A 19,497-nucleotide genomic window follows, 5' to 3' on the forward strand; every position below is an offset into this window, starting at 1 on the left:
AGGATGGGAGAGGGTGAAGACAGTCATATATCCGATTACCCTCAGTGTAAGATAAACGATCAAAGTACTGATGCTTCTGGATCTTCTTCTCCTTCTTATAAGCTGGGTTATCTGGTGAGCATGGAGAGTGACAGCCGAGACAAACATATACAGGTGGCTGTTCACAGGAGCTCCTCTCATGGAGTGGGCATACAGATTCACCGCACAGAGGATCCACTGTACAGCGAGAAGATGTGATCTAAATTCAAACGCCAGAAACACCTCACGGGTGGCAAGATGTACAACTTCACATCACATCACATCACAGTGATAAACTGTAGGGATCTCCATCAAATGTCAAAATAAAGGTACCGGTATTGATGTGATTGTCCAAGGCCTTTCTGAACACGCTAAACAAAATAAATGCCCCACCGTTTCAGATTTGTGCTTAGTAGCTCACCAGTTAGGAGGATAAGGTCCCTATGAAAAATGACGTCTTGAACCATATTCAAATATTGGTGGTGACTAATGGGCACTGGGATGTCAACAAGATGGCCCCAAGCACGAAGAGCCGCAGACTGGGTGGCAGTAATAGTTTTGATCAACAGCAAACCTGACCACACCTTACTCAGAGTCCACTTTGCCAAACATGTCTTCAATAGCTCCTACAAAAAAATAATGGGTTGTTGGTGGTGAAAGTGTCCCTGTCAATTCTGGTACAGACTAGGTAGTGGGGAAGTGTTTGACCATAGCCTGGCTCTCCTCCCAGGGGATAGCCATGGAAGGAAAGGCCACACGGTCACAAGAAGCAGAATTGAAGTATCCACTTCCAACTAAAGATACGGACATAGAAGAATGGCCAGTTTTTGGAACTTAATATGTTTCATACGCAAAGTGTCCATCCTGACACCACCTACTCTGATCAAGAACTCTCTTATAGCCACTACTCAGCCATAACAAGGGCTGTCTGGTATGGAGGCCACTGCTCAGAGTTCTGATGCTCCAGAATGACAAGCAACCACACCAAGGCATACACAGGGAGGCAACAGGAAAAGATGGAAGAGGCTATAAGGCCACATGACAAAGATGATAAGTAAGGTGTTCTTTCCCAGTTAGCTCACACTATGGAGACAACATTTAGGAGGGGAGGTCAAACCCCAAAACAGGGGCAGGGGAGGAACAAAATCATAAGGGATAGCAGAACCAGGAGGATAGCAGGGCCAACGTAGACAAGGACAGCAAGAGAGGGGAAGGAGTGGCAAAAGGAAAGGAGCAAGGATAGGCAAGGAGAGGCATGGGAAAAGGAATGCAGCCAGGGAAGGAAGAAAGGGCTGCAATAGCTTGAGGCCCCATATGCGCCAAGCACAAATTCACAAAAGAGCCATGAGCCCCTGGGGTAGTCTCATAACGTTAAGACAGTTTGGATGCAGTGATATATATACAGCTGAACATACCTCGTGAAGTTTTGTAAGATCCTCTCCTGCCAAGTTGGTTGACACTACGACAAGGTGATGCTCCCCGACCATCATCTGGAGAATCTGCAAAGTGAGTGTCACATGACAAACCACAACATTAATTAGGGAAAAAAAAGAATGTGCCATTCAGAAAATAAAACATATCATGCCTTTAACTACTCACTTTCATATATTTAATTTCCTCCTTAAAACTTAACAAAAAATGCAATAATAAGAAGTGTAAAAAATATTTTATGACATTTATTATATTACTTCCAAAATAGGAGTCTTACGGCATATGCAAGAGAAAGGAATATACTGTTTTACAGAATGTACTAACAAAGTCCAGGAACGTGCACACTACTCAAAGACAACATTATTTATAGGACTCTTTTGTTAAAGGTTAGTTTTATTCCAACCAGTGGCGGATACAGAAAAACCTCAAGGAGGGGGCGCTAAAGATATCTTGAGCTACCTTTTTACTAGCATAATAAAAAATAATCAACTCACTTGCGAAGTTTAAGAAAGTTTTATTTAAAGTGATTACACACATATACAAGACAATGCCATCTTGTGATATAAAGAAGTTACAATTGTGGTTCTCCTCCTTAAATGATGAATTCTGTGTGCCTATTCTTCCTGGCAAATTGGTTAATTACATGGTCAATAGGAAAATCAGTGTCAGGGTGAGTGTTCAACAGAGCTAAGCCATTAAGTCGATCCTCCTCCATTGTTGACCTCAGCCATGTCTTTGTACACTGCAATGTTGAAAACCTTCTTTCTACTGTAGCCATAGATGCACGCGGACAAGCAAATATTTTGTACAGCGCGTGCAAAGTAGGATTGTCAGATCTAGGACAAACAGGCAATGCTTGCATAACAGAATCACAATTATTCAGGATGTTTTATGTGTTAGCTATCATTGTGCCAGACAGTGACGCAGATACATGGGCTACATAGAAAGTACAACTACTTGATAACTCGATTCAGTCGAGTTGACTAGCAAAAGAAACAAACGAACAGAGTGTGGGCTAACTGGCTGGGGTGGCAAGGGTGGCACTGTGGGCGGCCGTGCGCCCCCCTGTGTATCCGCCACTGATTCCAACATTGAGATACAAGGACCAAGTGTTACCTCTGATTTGACTGAAGGGAGGTTTAGAGCATTTGTCTGAAATGATTAGCATTAGGTACTGAACAGCATGTTACTTCCTTTGTACACTGGTTGTCTTGGGCAAATAAAATAACCACCTCTGAAAGACAAAGGAGGACAAAATATTAGAATTTAACAACCCATTGAAGAAGTCATTAGAGACCGAACACAAGCTTGATTAGGGAACTACAGGGAAGGGTGGGGAGGTGAGTGGGGGTGGGGAAATCACCCACTCCTCCTCTACAGGTATCATCCCACAATTTTCTTTAAGCAATCTACCAAAACCATGAAAAATATAAATTGCATTCTGGAAGATTTGAAACAACATTCTCCCACATGCAAGTCCAATGTCTTACCATTGCACCACCTTGCTCAGTCTGAAAGACAAATCAGAGAAATCAACAAAAAACGACAGACTACAGGTGGATACCTCTTACCATGTGGTCAGAGTGATTCACCCTTCGTTTTTAACCTGCCCCAGCCTATCCTCCTCTCTTGTCCAATCAAGGAAATAACAGTTCTTAAGGCTATGCTAGTATTGTGTATGTTTAATTTTATGTGCATTTATTGGCAATACTACACGTTTTGCCTCCTGACAGTAAGTACTAACCAGCAGTTCTGTCTAATAACTTATCAGCTTACACTTCACTGAATTCCACCACTGTCACCAGTCAGCTTCATCTTACAACCTTCCTAAAGTATGTTCCCACGTGGCACGCTACAGGAACTTGAACCATGTTTTTGTGAACTACGGCCCATATAAACAAAGTATTATGGCAAATCCTATGATGTAACTGACAGCCTCATATTAAATCTGTTTGATTTTCAGTCACGAGTTTGCCTCCACCATGTCATCATATGGTTGGTTGATAAAATACCAAGAGTGTGAAATTGTGAAGTTTTTGGAATTGTATGGAGATAAATAAGTGTTTTATGATGAAAATGTGGAACATCACATCACATCACGTCATGTCACGTCACCACTGTCAGCAGTCAGCTTCAACTTCAACTTACAGTCCCTCCCCATTGGCTCGGTTTCATACAGTGCAGTTCATGACATAAGTTCATGGCCTGTAGAAAATAAACTAACGTTAAATCACTGTAAGAAACAGTTTTTACAGTTTCTAACCCACAATTCAACAAAACTCGACATTTTAATTTCACAGAATGGGCATATAATTAGTGAAACTCAACGCATCAAATTTCTAGGTGTTCAGATAGATAATAAACTGTCATGGAAAGCCCATGCCCAGGATCTTGTTCAAAGTCTTAATGCTGCCGTTTTTACTATTTGAATGGTATCTGAAGAAAGTGACCATTCGAAGCGAAAATTTGTCTAATTTGCTTATTTTCATTCGTTTATGTCATATGGTATATATTTTGGGGTAACTCTTCCCATTCTAAAAGGATATTTTTGTCTCAGAAACAGGTGGTTCAGGGAGTAAGTGGTGTAAGTTCACGAACCTCTTGTCAACCCCTGTTCCTGTCTGGGTATTTTGACATTTTCCTCTCAATATACATATATTCTTTATCGTCATTTCTTGTTAACAATATCAGCTTATTCACATTAATAAGTAGCCTTCGCTCAGTTAATACTCGGTAGAAATCCAACCTGCATTTGGATCAGACTTCCTTAACTCCTGTGCACAAAGGTGTGCAGTATACAGTTGCATTCATTTTCAATAATCTACCACAAGAATTCAAAAATCTTAGCAGTAATCCACGTGCTCTCAAATCTAAACTGAAGAGTTTCCTCATTGTTCACTCCTGCTATTCTGTTGAGGAGTTCCTTGAAAAATTAAGCTGATTCTTAAATTATATTGTTGATTGCATTTGCTTGAACTTATGGACTGACTTTTTTGGGTTCTTAAACCTTTTTTTTTTTATCTGTTATTACGTTTCTTTTGTAATTCCATGTATTGACATGTTCCATGACCTTGGAGATTTGCTACTCAATTTGGTCCTATGGAACTTCATGTGTAAATAAATAAATCGTGCATGCACACGCACAGACATGCAGAGAGAGAGAGAGAGAGAGAGAGAGAGAGAGAGAGAGAGAGAGAGAGAGAGAGAGAGGAGGAGGAGGAGGAGGTTAGTCGCAAACGGAATTTCCATGGTGTTCACAATATCTGGCTTTGAACAATAAGAGACATTTTCAAAGTTTACAAACTTCTGTAAAAGTTATTGATCAGGAGTTGATAATATCTGGTAAGTAGCAATCAAGACCCTTCACTGTTCACATTTACAAACGAAACATTAACTGGTTACACTGAATAAATACTTTGCTTGTTCAGCAATGATCCACACTATCTAATTTGGTGAGTGAAAATAGTTAATATGCATACATGAATTGTTGAAGTGTTGTTTGGACAGCTTTGCAGATATCAGGCATGGACTTAAGAATATAATTTTTTTTAACATGAAATAAAAATACCTGACTCTTCATAGAGGTCCCTGAGTTTTGTTTTTGTTCTTATTGAGCTATTGCCCTGGTAGCGACAGTAAATGTTCCGATTAGGGCAGGACGAAGACAAAACAAAAAGCCAGATATTGTTGAGTTTGATCCTGGCTGAAAAGAAGGGACAAAGGCAGGGGATTATATTCACTGCTTATGAAAGAATTGAGGCTTGAAGATCCGCAGGAATTTCGGAGCTTCGTGAGGATGGACATGACCTGTCTCGAGAAGTTGCTGTTTATGACAGAAGATGGAATTAGCAAGTGTGACACGGTCATGATAGAGGCACTCCCATATTCTCAAAAGTAAGAATTAAATTATGTGTTTATATGTTTTGTGATTAAGCCAGCCTAGGTCACGAATAAAATTCTGGTAAATGCTCTGTTATGTTGCAGGTTGACAGTAACAATATATTTCCTGGTGACTGCGGAATCTTTTAAGTCTGGCTTTTAGCCACAGAATAGCACGGCCCACCAGTTCAAAAGTAGTTGTAGACATATGCAATGCAATTTGCAACACTTTAAAGGACCAATACTTAAAGGTGTACTTGTGTTATTAAGTTGCAGTCCTCATCTGTTGCACTGGGCCAAACTGCAAGGACTTTCTCCCTTTCACTGCCAGTTTCTCTTTTCTGGCATGCTGAAATCAAGCGAGAGACACAATCAAATCAAACATGAACTTTCGTAAACTAAGGCACTATGACACAAATCAAAAATCAGTGTATAACATTATACGCATGTTCCTCATAAAAAAAACGATATCCGACTACCTTATTACGTTACAGTGGGTCATACATACACCTTTCCTCCCTGCATGGTTGATTTAAGACTCTTAATGCCTCTTTGCCCTATTACGTTTCTAGAATACGAAGTTATCAATAGAAAAAATAATTTTGCGAACAGCTAGTGTAAAAGAGTACTGCGAAAAAAGGTTCTTTGCTGCATTTATGAAACATGCTTGCTGGACAAAAAATTCAGAAGATCCCCAACACGAAAATCTGAAATTAGCCACTAGCCGACTAACAATAACCAAACAACAAGCAGAAAGCACTGTGGTACACCCTTCTGTGCATGGGCGAGTTATCGCTGCCTACTGCGGCATCGTCATGTAATACCCACTTAACCACTGGTTGTCAGCAATCAGTTAATTGTGCTTTCACCCTACCCCCTCTCTAAATTTCTATCCCAATTCAAACTGCTTTCTCATATCTTTATCTGATTCTTGTGCCAAGTCGCACTTAATTTATCTCTCTAACGTTTTGAGCAAATCAGCTGTGAGTTCTTGGTGAAACATTGTAAATTAACTAAACAAACACTGTTTTTTGCCTTGTTTCACAAATTTGTCTGAAATGATTAACATTAGGTACTTAACGGAATGTTACTTCCTTTGTACACTTGTCTTGTGCAAATAAAAGAACCACCTCTGAAGACAAAGGAGGGCAGAATATTAGAATTTAAAAACCCATTGATGGTGAAGACATTAGAGACTGACACAAGCTTGAGTTAGGGAACCAAGGGGCAGGGCGGGGAGGTGGACGGGGAGAAATTGCCCACATCCTCTTCTAAGGTAACATCTCAAAAAAAACCATGAAAAATCTAAAACTTATTCTGAAAGATTTGAAAAACCATTCTCCCTCCAATGTATTACCATCGCACCACCTCACTCAGTCTGAAGGACATACCAGAGTAATTAACAATATTACAAAAAGAACAGATTGTGCTCTAAAGATGACACGCTGAGTAGAAGTGAAGCACAATGGAAATACTGAAATATTGTTACACATTTCAGCTTTTGGCCACAGGATGGGTCGACACACACACACACACACACACACACACACACACACACACACACACATCACCACCACCACCACCACCACCAGAATGGTGAGTAGCCATCTATCTCTTGCAAGTTTGTTGATACTCCAATCCAACTTGGACTTTCCATTGCTTGAAACTACAGTAATTAATTTGTAATGGTGCTAGTTATTGCATCAAATAAGAGTGTCAAAAGTAATTTCATTCACATTAAAATGTTCAGCAGTGGAAATAAATTTTACGAATATTAATGTACAAACATATTGCGAGAACCCTAAAACATGACATTCAGCATACCAATAAAATTGTCATCACAATTTTCCACTAAACTTTTACACCTTTGTTGACAACTGCCAGAACTTTTTTTAGGCTTCGGATGACGTGGAACTATTAAGGGTAAATTCATGAAAAATAGGATCTCATGTTAACTTCTTCAGTTCAAGAATTAACAATTCTAGGTTTCAAACAAACAACAAACTTACCATGATGATGAGATGAAAATTAACAAAATTTATGTAGCATAGGTTAAAGTGTCAACAAAAAGCAAAGCTGGGCTGAATGAGGACTGAAATATTAATAAAAGTTGAAAGAACACAACACTATTGTTACACTGTCTGCAGAATTTAGTATATAATGCTTGTTCTATGGGAACAAGCAGAAGAAATGACAACATGGTGAAGACAAAAAGCTCTAGTAGGTCAACAAATATACTATACAAAATAAGACTACAGCTTAAGTTAGGGGAAGAAGATTTAGGAATAAGTGAATTACTTATGTCAAAAATATTGCAATTTTTTCACATTTTATCTAAAAGTAACCATAATTTGTTTTTTGTAAATGTCACTTAGGATAGGAGACTCTTCATTAGTTTTTGTAGGCAACCATCCCTTGAACCAACTTTACAAAACTGATCATTATGCTTTTGGAAGCACATTTTAAGCATCTCAGACAAATGCCCGAAAAACAGAAATGTTAAATAAAAAAAGAAAGAAATGTTAGTTTCATAAACACTTCAAATCTCACCTCTGAACAGAGAGGTTGGACCACCTCTCCGCTCTTCGAATCTTTCTGTTAAACTATCCTGTGAGCCACGATAATAATCCCTCCTCAGATTTTGGCTGTAAACTGTGTCTACAAGAAAATGAAAAATCATGCAGGTAACTCAAATCTCAATAAATAAAGTTCTGGTATCAAGCACAACAAAAGCAGTTACAGGGAAATGCTTTAAAAGAACAAGAAGGAAAATAATAATGCAAATACTGACAGCACAGTGGACTGGAAGCCACAAAAGTTACGTAAGCATACTGGTCATTACAACAGTGCTGAATAATAGAATTTAATGAATCTCTGTGTCCTTAAACATTGTACTGTAGTCCACGTAATGCCTTCCTCTTACTTTATAGTGATAACCTGCAGTGTCCTCAAGACTTTTGCAGTGACATCACTGAATAAAACCTCAGGTTTCAAGCCACTTCAATTCAAATAAAATTCTTGAGCTTTCTGTGGCTAATGCAATGTATCAAGTTTGACTGCTTAACTAATGGAGGTACAGACATGGATAACGATAAGGCCCACAGAACAGTTGTTAATCTCTCCAAATAAGAACTGGAAGACAGCTCTTTGACAGCAATGAGTAAACCCCTTAATTTTTCACCAGTCCCACAATGTCTGCCAATTTTGGGGATTATTAGTTGAACAGAGCAGTACATTCAGAATCTCTAATTGACACAGCTGAAGACATCAGACTAACCGTCACCCTTATGCTGTCGAAAGGTAAGCCACCAAAATCAAATACTAGCCATGAGGAATGGCATGGATTGCGTTTATATTAAATTTACCACTGAGATGGAGGAGGATGGCAAACTACTGTTCGTAGATGTTTTAGTTGAGCAGAAGGCAGGAGGTAAGCTGATCATTCAGTGTACAGGAAACTGACACACAATGATCAATATTTGAACGCTGGTAGTTTTCACCACCATGTGGTCCTGAATATGTTAATACACAGAGCCAAAGTTATTTCTGATGATGACCAGCTACAGGCTGAATTGCAGCACTTGATGCGTGTTTTCAGGGAGAATGGCTACTGTAAGACAGACATTGCAAATGCTTTCAGATGTCACCGAAGAAGGATGACTTGTGATTCGGCAGAAGAGAGCAAGCCTGTGGCTTTCCTGCCATACTATGGGGCAACAAACAGCAGGTTAACACGTGTGCTGCAGACACATGGATTGAGACCAGTGTTCTGACCCGCCTCCAAGATACAAGATACATTGTGACTTATTAATGATGACAGATCTATTCATGTGCCCGGTGTAAATAGCGTCCCTTGCAAGTGCGGCAGCATCTATATAGGCCAGACAATTTGTATAGTTGCAGAGAATTTTAACGAGCACAAGAGACATATTAACCAAAGAGAGCTCGACAAGTCAGCCATAGCTGAGCATCGCCTCAGATGCAAAATACAGCTTGAGAACACAAGAGTCTTGATTCCTGTGTCAACATACTGCAATTCATATATAAAGGCTGAGATTAGAACGAACAGCAACAGTTTCAAAAGAGACCAGGGATACACACTGAGTAGAGCATGGGGGCAGGCTTCAGATGTCGGAAGGAAGCAATGATGGATGCTTAACACTTGTACGGAGGCAAGAGCATCAATTTCAAACGTGGCACCGGCCCCTCATGTTACCTGATGCCACTCAGTCCTACGGTGGGCCAGAGCTGCTATGAGCTGCCCAAATCACCTTCCGCAAACGCATCATTTCGGCCCTCTCTGATTGGTACCAGTGGCTGTAATCATACGTATGTATGTGGGAAATAGTGCCAGACCTGGCAGTCGGTAGTTTTACTCCTGACGTCAATGGCACAGCTAGCCATTGAAAGCTCGAGAATTTTATTTGATAGTTTGCAGTATTGACGAAATTACCTGAATGTCATAATAATAAAAACAAGTGTGACATAAGACATGAACACAGGAGACTTATATGCAGTTACAGCAATCACATTTAATTTCTTAAGGGCAATTGCATAGCACAGAAAATACACACAACAACTTTCCAAAAGTAAAATAATAGAAAACTGATATGCAATTTCAACAATAAACAATAATGTTAAATTTTTTCACATTGTGGGCAATGATGTGAACAGATTACTTAATAGCATAAATTGCTTCTACACAAGTGAAGAATAATTACAGCATAATCAATTATATGAACAGCCTGCTCAGAAGCTACAAAATAATAATAATAAAAAAAAGATGCCCATGACTAAAATGATATATTCATCTAAAAAAAACTGCTGTTTTAAGGAAAAGACAAAATACAGATATAAAAAGGCAACCACAAAGATATATTACCAATACACAGTACAGATGAGAGGCAGTTACAAAACTCCATACCTGTGAGATTTGATGTTGATCCTTTTTTACTTCGGCTTGGACTCAGTATACCTTCTTGGACATCCACACTACCACTATCAACATGAATTGTTTTTGGCCTTGGACGAGAACTTGCCGATGATTTGTTACGCATCTTAGGAACAGGTTTCATATTTGAAAGTTCAACTTTTTCTGGTAGTAGTTTACCCTGAAATTTGTAGCAACTTTTTAATAACCCAGAATTCACAAAGAATGTTATTTATTGATGATAAAATGAGTAAATTTAAACACATGTATCTGTGTGGCTTACGCTAGCCTCAGCTGTTTGTGCAATAAACTAATTTACCAAGCACAATACAATCACTGGTGGTAATAAGGTGACCCATTCTTATTCACAAAAGACAAGCAATCTTTATTTAAATAAATAAATTTTAAAAAGTGAGCAGTGGACAGGGCAACAACAGAAGTAGAAGGATTTTTTTAATTGGGGGGAGGGGGAAGGGTTAGCAGGAGGTGCGACAGCAGTGTCCGAGGGATAGAGATGAGCCTACACACAGGGTACATGATCCTTACGCGAGATCTTGTTATAAGACAACTTGTATTGATGGAATACAATGGAACTGTGGTCCTGTGATCCTTCAATCTTTCTGTACAACATTGACAGTTACAAGGCTTTAGGTTTGCAGCCAAATTGTCGCATTATTTTTACACAATATTTCCATAGCTTCCCTACATGCATTCATCTAGTGTAGACACCGATTTGTTTGGACTCCAACCAAATAGTAAACAACAAAATCAGCAATAGGGAAGTTGTCAAAATATTTTATAAAGATAAAATAGACAACTCGACCGCAATCCAATTGTATTGTAAACCAATGCCTTGTAAACTGCTTCTGCATTTATTACTTCCAAAGTAAATCCCGAATGAACAAACTGCAATAAAATTACCTCTCTCTCTGCTTCTTCGATGGCCTTCTTAAGCTTGTACTGTTCAAGAATGGCTGCTCTGCGGAGACGTTCCTCTTCTTTCTTACGTTCTCGTTCTTCCTGCCGCAGTTTTTCCATTTCTCGCCTGCGCTGTGCTTCTTGTTCCTTCAACGCCTTTGCTTCTTCTTGCTGTTGTCTCCTTTGAAGGGACAGCAACATTATGCGTTCTTTTTTACGCTCCATTTCATCCAGAGTCATCTGGCGGAAAACAAATAACTTAAATATGATATTATAACATTACGATTATAATAGAGGGAAACATTCCACGTGAGAAAAACATATCTAAAAACAAAGATGATGTAACTTAGCAAACGAAAGCGTTGGCATGTTGATAGACACACAAACAAGGAAGTCATTCCAATCCTGGGAGCGGAAAGACTTACCTCAGGTAAGACTTACCTCAGGTAAGACTTACCTTAGGTAAGTCTTTCCGCTCTCGGGATTGAAATGACTCCTTACCCTCTCCGTTAAAACCCACATCCTTTCGTCTTTCCCTCTCCTTCCCTCTTTCCTGACGAAGCAACCTTGGGTTGCGAAAGCTTGAATTTTGTGTGTGTGTTTGTGTTTGTTTGTGTGTCTATCAACATGCCAACACTTTCGTTTGGTAAGTTACATCGTCTTTGTTTTTAGATATATTATAACATTACCGCAAGATGTGGCTAAAGCAAGTTTCAAGGACTCTCAGTTTTGGTCTCTTCTAAAAGTGGTTAACAGTAAATAATTATAATTTCATATTTTACACATTAAGTTGTAGTTTTTCAAATAAAGTATGAAAGTGACGATGGTTAATTAGCAGACGCTGTCAAATACTAAGTACAAGCTTAATGGGAGCCTGTGGTCTTAGTTTTTCTTTCTGGCAATTAGGGGGTGATAGCGTCAGATGTAGCATTTCACAGATATAGATGCACTCAAACTCTCCTTGTCAGTTGTTGTTGTTGTTGTTGTTGTTGTTGTTGTTGTTGTTGTCGTCGTTGTTGTCTTCAGTCCTGAGACTGGTTTGATGCAGCTCTTCATGCTACTCTATCCTGTGCAAGCTGCTTCATTCCCAGTACTTACTGCAACCTACATCCTTCTGAATCTGCTTAGTGTACTCATCTCTTGGTCTCCCTCTATGATTTTTACCCTCCACGCTGCCCTCCAAGGCTAAATTTGTGATCCCTTCATGCCTCAGAACATGTCCTACCAACCAGTCCCTTCTTCTTGGCAAGTTGTGCCACAAACTCCTCTTTTCCCCAATTCTGTTCAAAACTACCTCATTAGTTATGTGATCTACCCATCTAATCTTCAGCATTCTTCTGTAGCACCACATTTCGAAAGCTTCTATTCTCTTCTTGTCCAAACTATTTATCGTCCATGTTTCACTTCCATACATGGCAACACTTCATACAAATACTTTCAGAAACAACTTCCTGACACTTAAATCTATACTCGATGTAAACAAATTTCTCTTTTTCAGAAACGCTTTCCTTGCCATTGCCAGTCTACATTTTATATCCTCTGCTTTGACCACCATCAGTTAATTTGCTCCCCAAATAGCAAAACTCCTTTACTACTTTAAGTGTCTCATTCCCTAATCTAATTCCCTCAGCATCACCCGACTTAATTCAACTACATTCCTTTATCCTCGTTTTGCTTTTGTTGATGTTCATCTCATACCCTCCTTTCAAGACACTGTCCATTCTGTTCAACTGCTCTTCCAGGTTCTTTGCTGTCTCTGACAGAATTACAATGTCATCGGCGAACCTCAACGTTTTTATTTCTTCTCCATGGATTTTAATTCCTACTCTAATTTTTCTTTTGTTTCCTTTACTGCTTGCTCAATATACAGATTGAATAACATCGGGGATAGGCTAAAACCCTGTCTCACTCCATTCCCAACCGCTGCTTCCCTTTCATGCCCCTCAACTCTTATAACTGCCATCTGGTTTCTGTACAAATTGTAAATAGCCTTTCGCTCCCTTTATTTTACCCCTGCCATCTTTAGAATTTGAAAGAGAGTATTCGAGTCAACATTGTCGAAAGCTTTCTCTAAGTCTACAAATGCTAGAAACATAGGTTTGCCTTTCCTTAATCTATTTTCTAACATAAGTCGTAGGGTCAGTATTGTCTCACGTGTTCCAACATTTCTGCGGAATACAAACTGATCTTCGCCGAGGTCGGCTTCTACCAGTTTTTCCATTCGTCTGTAAAGAATTCGAGTTAGTATTTTGCAGCTGTGACTTATTAAACTGATAGTTCGGTAATGTTCACATCTGTCAACACCTGCTTTCTTTGGGATTGGAATTATTATATTCTTCTTGAAGTCTGAGGGTATTTCGCCTGTCTCATACATCTTGCTCACCAGATGGTAGACTTTTGTCAGGACTGGCTCTCCCAAGGCTGTCAGTAGTTCTAATGGAATGTTGTCTACTCCCGGGGCCTTGTTTCAACTCAGGTCTTTCAGTGCTCTGTCAAACTCTTCACGCAGTATCTCCCATTTCATCTTCATCTACATCCTCTTCCATTTCCATAATATTGTCCTCAAGTACATCGCCCTTGTATAGACCCTCTATATACTCCTTCCACCTTTCTGCTTTCCCTTCTTTGCTTAGAACTGGGTTTCCATCTGAGCTCTTGATATTCATACAAGTGGTTCTCTTTTCTCCAAAGGTCTCTTTAATTTTCCTGTAGGCAGTATCTATCTTACCCCTAGTGAGATAAGCCCCTACATCCTTACATTTGTCCTCTAGCCATCCCTGATTAGCCATTTTGCACTTCCTATCGATCTCATTTTTGAGACGTTTGTATTCCTTTTTGCCTGCTTCATTTACTGCATTTTTATATTTTCTCCTTTCATCAATTAAATTCAATATTTCTTCTGTTACCCAAGGATTTCTACTAGCCCTTGTCTTTTTACCTACTTGATCCTCTGCTGCCTTCACTACTTCATCCCTCAGAGCTACCCATTCTTCTTCTACTGTATTTCTTTCCCCCATTCCTGTCAATTGTTCCCTTATGCTCTCCCTGAAACTCTGTACAACCTCTGGTTTAGTCAGTTTATCCAGATCCCATCTCCTTAAATTCCCACCTTTTTGCAGTTTCTTCAGTTTTAATCTACAGGTCATAACCAATAGATTGTGGTCAGAGTCCACATCTGCCCCTAGAAATATCTTACAACTTAAAACCTGGTTCCTAAATCTCTGTCTTACCATTATATAATCTATCTGAAACCTCTCAGTATCTCCAGGCTTCTTCCATGTATACAACCTTCTTTTATGATTCTTGAACCAAGTGTTAGCTATGATTAAGTTGTGCTCTGTGCAAAATTCTATCAGGCGGCTTCCTCTTTCATTCCTTAGCCCCCAATCCATATTCACCTACTACGTTTCCTTCTCTCCCTTTTCCTACTACCGAATTCCAGTCACCCATGACTATTAAATTTCCATCTCCCTTCACTATCTGAATAATTTCTTTTATTTCATCATACATTTCTTCAATTTCTTCGTCATCTGCAGAGCTAGTTGGCATATAAACTTGTACTACTGTAGTAGGCATGGGCTTCATGTCTATCTTGGCCACAATAATGCGTTCACTATGCTGTTTGTAGTAGCTTACCCGCACTCCTATTTTTTATTCATTATTAAACCTACTCCTGCATTACCCCTATTTGATTTTGTATTTATAGCCCTGTATTCACCTGACCAAAAGTCTTGTTCCTCCTGCCACCGAACTTCACTAATTCCCACTATATCTAACTTTAACCTATCCATTTCCCTTTTTAAATTTTCTAACCTACCTGCCCGATTAAGGGATCTGACATTCCACGCTCCGATCCATACAACGCCAGTTTTCTTTCTCCTGATAATGACGTCCTCTTGAGTAGTCCCTGCCCGGAGATCCGAATGGGGGACTATTTTACCTCCGGAATATTTTACCCAAGAGGACGCTATCATTATTTAACCATTCAGTAAAGCTGCATGCCCTTGGGAAAAATTACGGCTGTAGTTTCCCCTTGTTTTCAGCCGTTCGCAGTACCAGCACAGTAAGGCCGTTTTGGTTAGTGTTACAAGGCCAGATCAGTCAATCATCCAGACTGTTGACCCTGCAACTACTGAAAAGGCTGCTGTCCCTCTTCAGGAACCACGCGTTTGTCTGGCCTCTCAACCGATACCCCTCCGTTGTGGTTGCACCTACGGTACGGCCATCTGTATCATTGAGGCACGCAAGCCTACCCACCAACTGCAAGGTCCATGGTTAAGATGGTTAAGCAGTAATAGATGACGAGTGTCAGTTGAAAATTTCATAACAAGACAAACTGTATATAGAGATTAACAACAATCCTGTGAAACGGATAGACTGTTATTCACCATACAGAGGAGACATTGAGTTGCAGACAGGCAAAACAAAAAGACTGCTGTACATTTCAGTTTTCAGTCAAAAGCTGAGACTACTACTAACGTAGAACAAACAAACAAACAAACAAACAGCACAACTTTCGCACACACATGACCACTGTCTCTGGCAGTGGCTGTGGCCAGAGACAGCACTTCTTTGTAAGAGAGTTCTGCTTGTGTGAATTTGTAGGTGTTTTCTACTTTAAAAGAAGTCTTTTTGAAGCTTAAATACATACCAGTCTTTTCATTGTACCTTGTTGTGATTCAGTGCCCCCTGTATATTGTGAGTAGCAATCTATCCTTTCCTAATATTGTTGTTATGCCATCCTAAACTTTCCATTGTTTTATAGAGAGGGATTCATTTAGACACATTTGTGCACAAAGTACTGACAAAAAATTGATACTGAAATTTTTATGACAGTTGGTTATAACAGCTTTGTGTGGTTTTCTGAGTAATAAATTAAGCTGTTGATCAAATGAAATTTAACACAAATATGTAGGAATGATAAAACATACAGTCACACCACTGATTACAGCTACACATATATACTGCACCCTTAACCATGTAACACAATTTGCTGAGCTTGAAGGTAATGTTCTAACACTTTGGTGACTGCCCCTGAGCATAGCGCAGGTCAAAACACCATGTTCAAATGATTGTGTCCAAGTATAGATGGGGCTGCAATTTTCCCAACACATGAGCCATCTATTACTCAAAAAATGGACTCTTATCATACAAGAACAATGTACAGATGTCCCACTGTCTGTCCCTTTGCAAGTACTGCTTCCTGCTGTCAGTTTCTACAAACATTTCTGAAGAAACTTTAGAGAATGAAACAGCTGATGTCGAGAGTATTGAGCCAGTATTTGATTGTGTTGACATAATTTTGAGCATGTGCTTGCCAGGTTTCACAGTTTGCTGTAATTCTGCTACAAAAACAATGTTTGTTAAGTGAGCAAGAAATTTTGGAAGCTCGAGAGGAAGAAAATGCTCAATAACTCACCTCTCTATTTTCTGTCATCCTTATTTAAAAATTTGTAATCTTTCAAAGAACCAAAGTAAATCTTGAAGCTTGGCATTTTTTAGTGTTTATTACATTTTACGATACATCAATTACATATGTGACAGTAACATTTTAAATAATGGCATAAATGGCCAGATTTCTAGGCCCAAAATTCGAAGTGGCTGGTCTCCAAAGCTACTCGAGTAAGTCATTAGGAAAGTCTAAAATTCTTCTACGTACTATGCCATTTAGGACAGGAATACTTTTCAACTGTTAAGCAAATGAGTCACCACACATTGCTGATACCGTATCTATCGCTGCTGGTAAAAACAGAGTTTCTGCAACCATGTGTGGTTTCTTGCATTTATCAATTCCATGAGAAATCTAATAAGAGGCTAGAAGGGCCTTAGATGTCACATTCGTCACTCTAGCAAATGTTCTTCTGGATTTTCGTGACAAAAAAATAAAAAAAATCATTTGGTTTCCCGTTAATTCAGGATGTTTGGTTTCAAGATCTCTCTTTAACTCAGTAGGTTTCGTGCCAACAGCAGCTAACTCATTAAACAAACTACAAACTGCAGACATTCTTCACCATTGGCTGTAATTTTTATTAAGTCTAGCACTAAATAGTTCTCATCATACCTCTTCATTATCGCCTTTGGAGTATCTCCCTCCCCTCTGCCACTTGACAGACCACTGCTGTCTTGATGTTTCTCACTAATCAGGAACCGCTTCATACTGCAGTCAAGTCTTCCTCGCAAAGTCATAATTATAAGACTATAACTATAGTTGTCATTATAATTATAGTCTTGGCTCGTGCATCTCAATGCATCCCTACAGTAGACACTATAAGGATGCATTGAGATACACTAGCCAAACCTTGCACTGCATGGGATAGTTATGGAAAGATTAATAGTGCAGGCAATAAACCGCCCAGTATCGAAGGAAGCACTGCCACTCTGGAACAAAGCCTACTCAGCTTACATGGTAGGCTTTGTTCCTAAGTGGTGTTGTAGGAAGTCATGAAGCTCGACCAATCATTTCAAACAATGCTGAAAACGTGACAGCGGTTTCATTGTTGTCGACCACGTCTGGCGTTAACACTGGTGTCAGGCAAAATTCAAACCGATCACTGGCATATCGTTTGACTGACAAAAGATAAAGCGAATTGTTTGTTCCTAAGAATATATTTTTGTTTTCATAATTATATGTGCCCCCTTTGCACCCCCCCCCCCCCCCTCAGGATTGCGTCCCACAGTTTGAGAACCACTGTCATAGCCTACATCCCCTCTCATACAGGCATATTAATTCCTGGTCTTCACGAACATAATTTTGCTAGATGTATATGGCATGGACATGGCGCTTAGGTGAGAGCTGGAAGGGGTTGAAATAAAGTAGGCCATGGACCTTCACAAAATCTTTGTAACTCTTGATCAGATCCAAAACTTCATTCCGGCATGTAAAGAACTGTCTGGGTACATCACAAAGTGAGATTATTACACTGAAGCAAAATGGGACTCAACCACCTGGGATATTGAGAAAGTAACTGTGTTTTCTTTTGGGTGTGCAACATGTGCTAAGAATCTAATGGCTGCCTGGACAATAACAGAATCCTTCAGCATAGTACACTGGCTGTTGTATTCTGTATCTCTGTACACATAGTTCATGTTCTTTGATGCTGAACACGTATTTTCCTTATGAATTTGCATTTGCAAAATGGAGTATGCATTTTCTCTCTCACTATGTGACAAGAGTACCTCTATTGTACATCCTAATGTCTTTTCCATTTGTTTGGAGATGCTTTTGTCACATATGCTGAAGGTACCTAGTACTTCAAATGTGTTCACCTGTTTACAAACTGTTGAGGCAACAACTGCTAAGCTGGAAGCACGATTTGATGCATGCTTTTGGTAGAGCTAGTTTTCCATGTTCTGGTTCATCTACCATTCATCCAAATGTTTCAAATCATTATATTAGTGGAAGAAGGCACCAAATAACTAGTAGGAACATCCAGATTTATAGTGACAATAGCAGTCACACAACCAATTTTTACATTCAGCAGAAGATTGACACTGACGGCAAACGACACATATATCAAAGGGGCAAAGTACCATAACTCACAACTAGACAAATGAGAAGGTAATTAAGCAGTGATCTAGTATTAACTGAAAATTTAGTGATAAATAATGTGTGAACATCTTGCTATTTGAACTCAGAAAATGATACAGTATGGACTGAAAAACTGTTAAACACTACATAAATTTTTTCAGGTTACAATGAACAATATGTATGTATGTTAGCTTTAACATTGTCTAGGCACAGAAAACTTCATACTGTGAGCACAAAAAATAATGGAAAAGTAAACAACAGAAAAAAATTTAAAACCTCACAGTGGGATGACAGGCGTAAGCTCCACAGAACACAGGATAACTAATTCAGTTCAGAAGAATGTAGCAGAGATACTGAGTTGCAGGTAGACACAACAAAAAGACTGTCACAATAAGCTTTTGGCCAACAAGGTCTTTGTCAAAATAGACAAAAGCACACACACACTCGACCACAGTCACTGGCAGCTGAAGCCAGAGGGAGAGGAAAGAATAGTGAGAGAGTGGGAGGGAGGAGAGGAGAGGAGGATACTGTCAGAGAAATGAATGAGTAGAGAGAGAGAGAGAGAGAGAGAGAGAGAGAGAGAGAGAGAGAGAGAGAGAGAGAGTGTGTGTGTGTGTGTGTGTGTGTGTGTGTGTGTGTGTGTGTGTGTGTTCACAAAGGCTTTGTTGGCCAAAAGCTTATTGTGTGACAGTATTTTTGTTGTGCCTAACTGCAACTCAGTGTCTCCGCGAATAGCTACAATCCTTTTCATAATACTGTTACATTCCATCCTGGATTTTCCATTGTACAATTC

The 19,497-nt window shown here is 39.4% G+C and overlaps 1 protein-coding gene across 10 annotated transcripts in view; it reads right to left on the minus strand.

Annotated features, from left to right (window-relative positions):
- The window catches only part of LOC126457526 (patronin), a 403,664-nt gene that overhangs the window by 55,473 nt on the left and 328,694 nt on the right, over positions 1-19,497 (minus strand). For 7 of the 10 annotated variants that reach the window (XM_050093876.1, XM_050093874.1, XM_050093877.1 and 4 more), the window contains 4 exons: positions 11,180-11,416; positions 10,253-10,439; positions 7,879-7,986; positions 1,434-1,517 (listed from right to left, as the gene is read on the minus strand). In XM_050093876.1, coding sequence (XP_049949833.1) covers positions 1,434-1,517; positions 7,879-7,986; positions 10,253-10,439; positions 11,180-11,416 — 616 coding nt within the window. The remainder of the gene's footprint in view (positions 1-1,433; positions 1,518-7,878; positions 7,987-10,252; positions 10,440-11,179; positions 11,417-19,497) is intronic. The other 3 variants (XM_050093879.1, XM_050093878.1, XM_050093875.1) reach the window with 1 other exon arrangement.

The sequence above is a fragment of the Schistocerca serialis genome, chromosome 2 (assembly GCF_023864345.2).
Source record: "Schistocerca serialis cubense isolate TAMUIC-IGC-003099 chromosome 2, iqSchSeri2.2, whole genome shotgun sequence".
NCBI lineage: Eukaryota > Metazoa > Arthropoda > Insecta > Orthoptera > Acrididae > Schistocerca > Schistocerca serialis.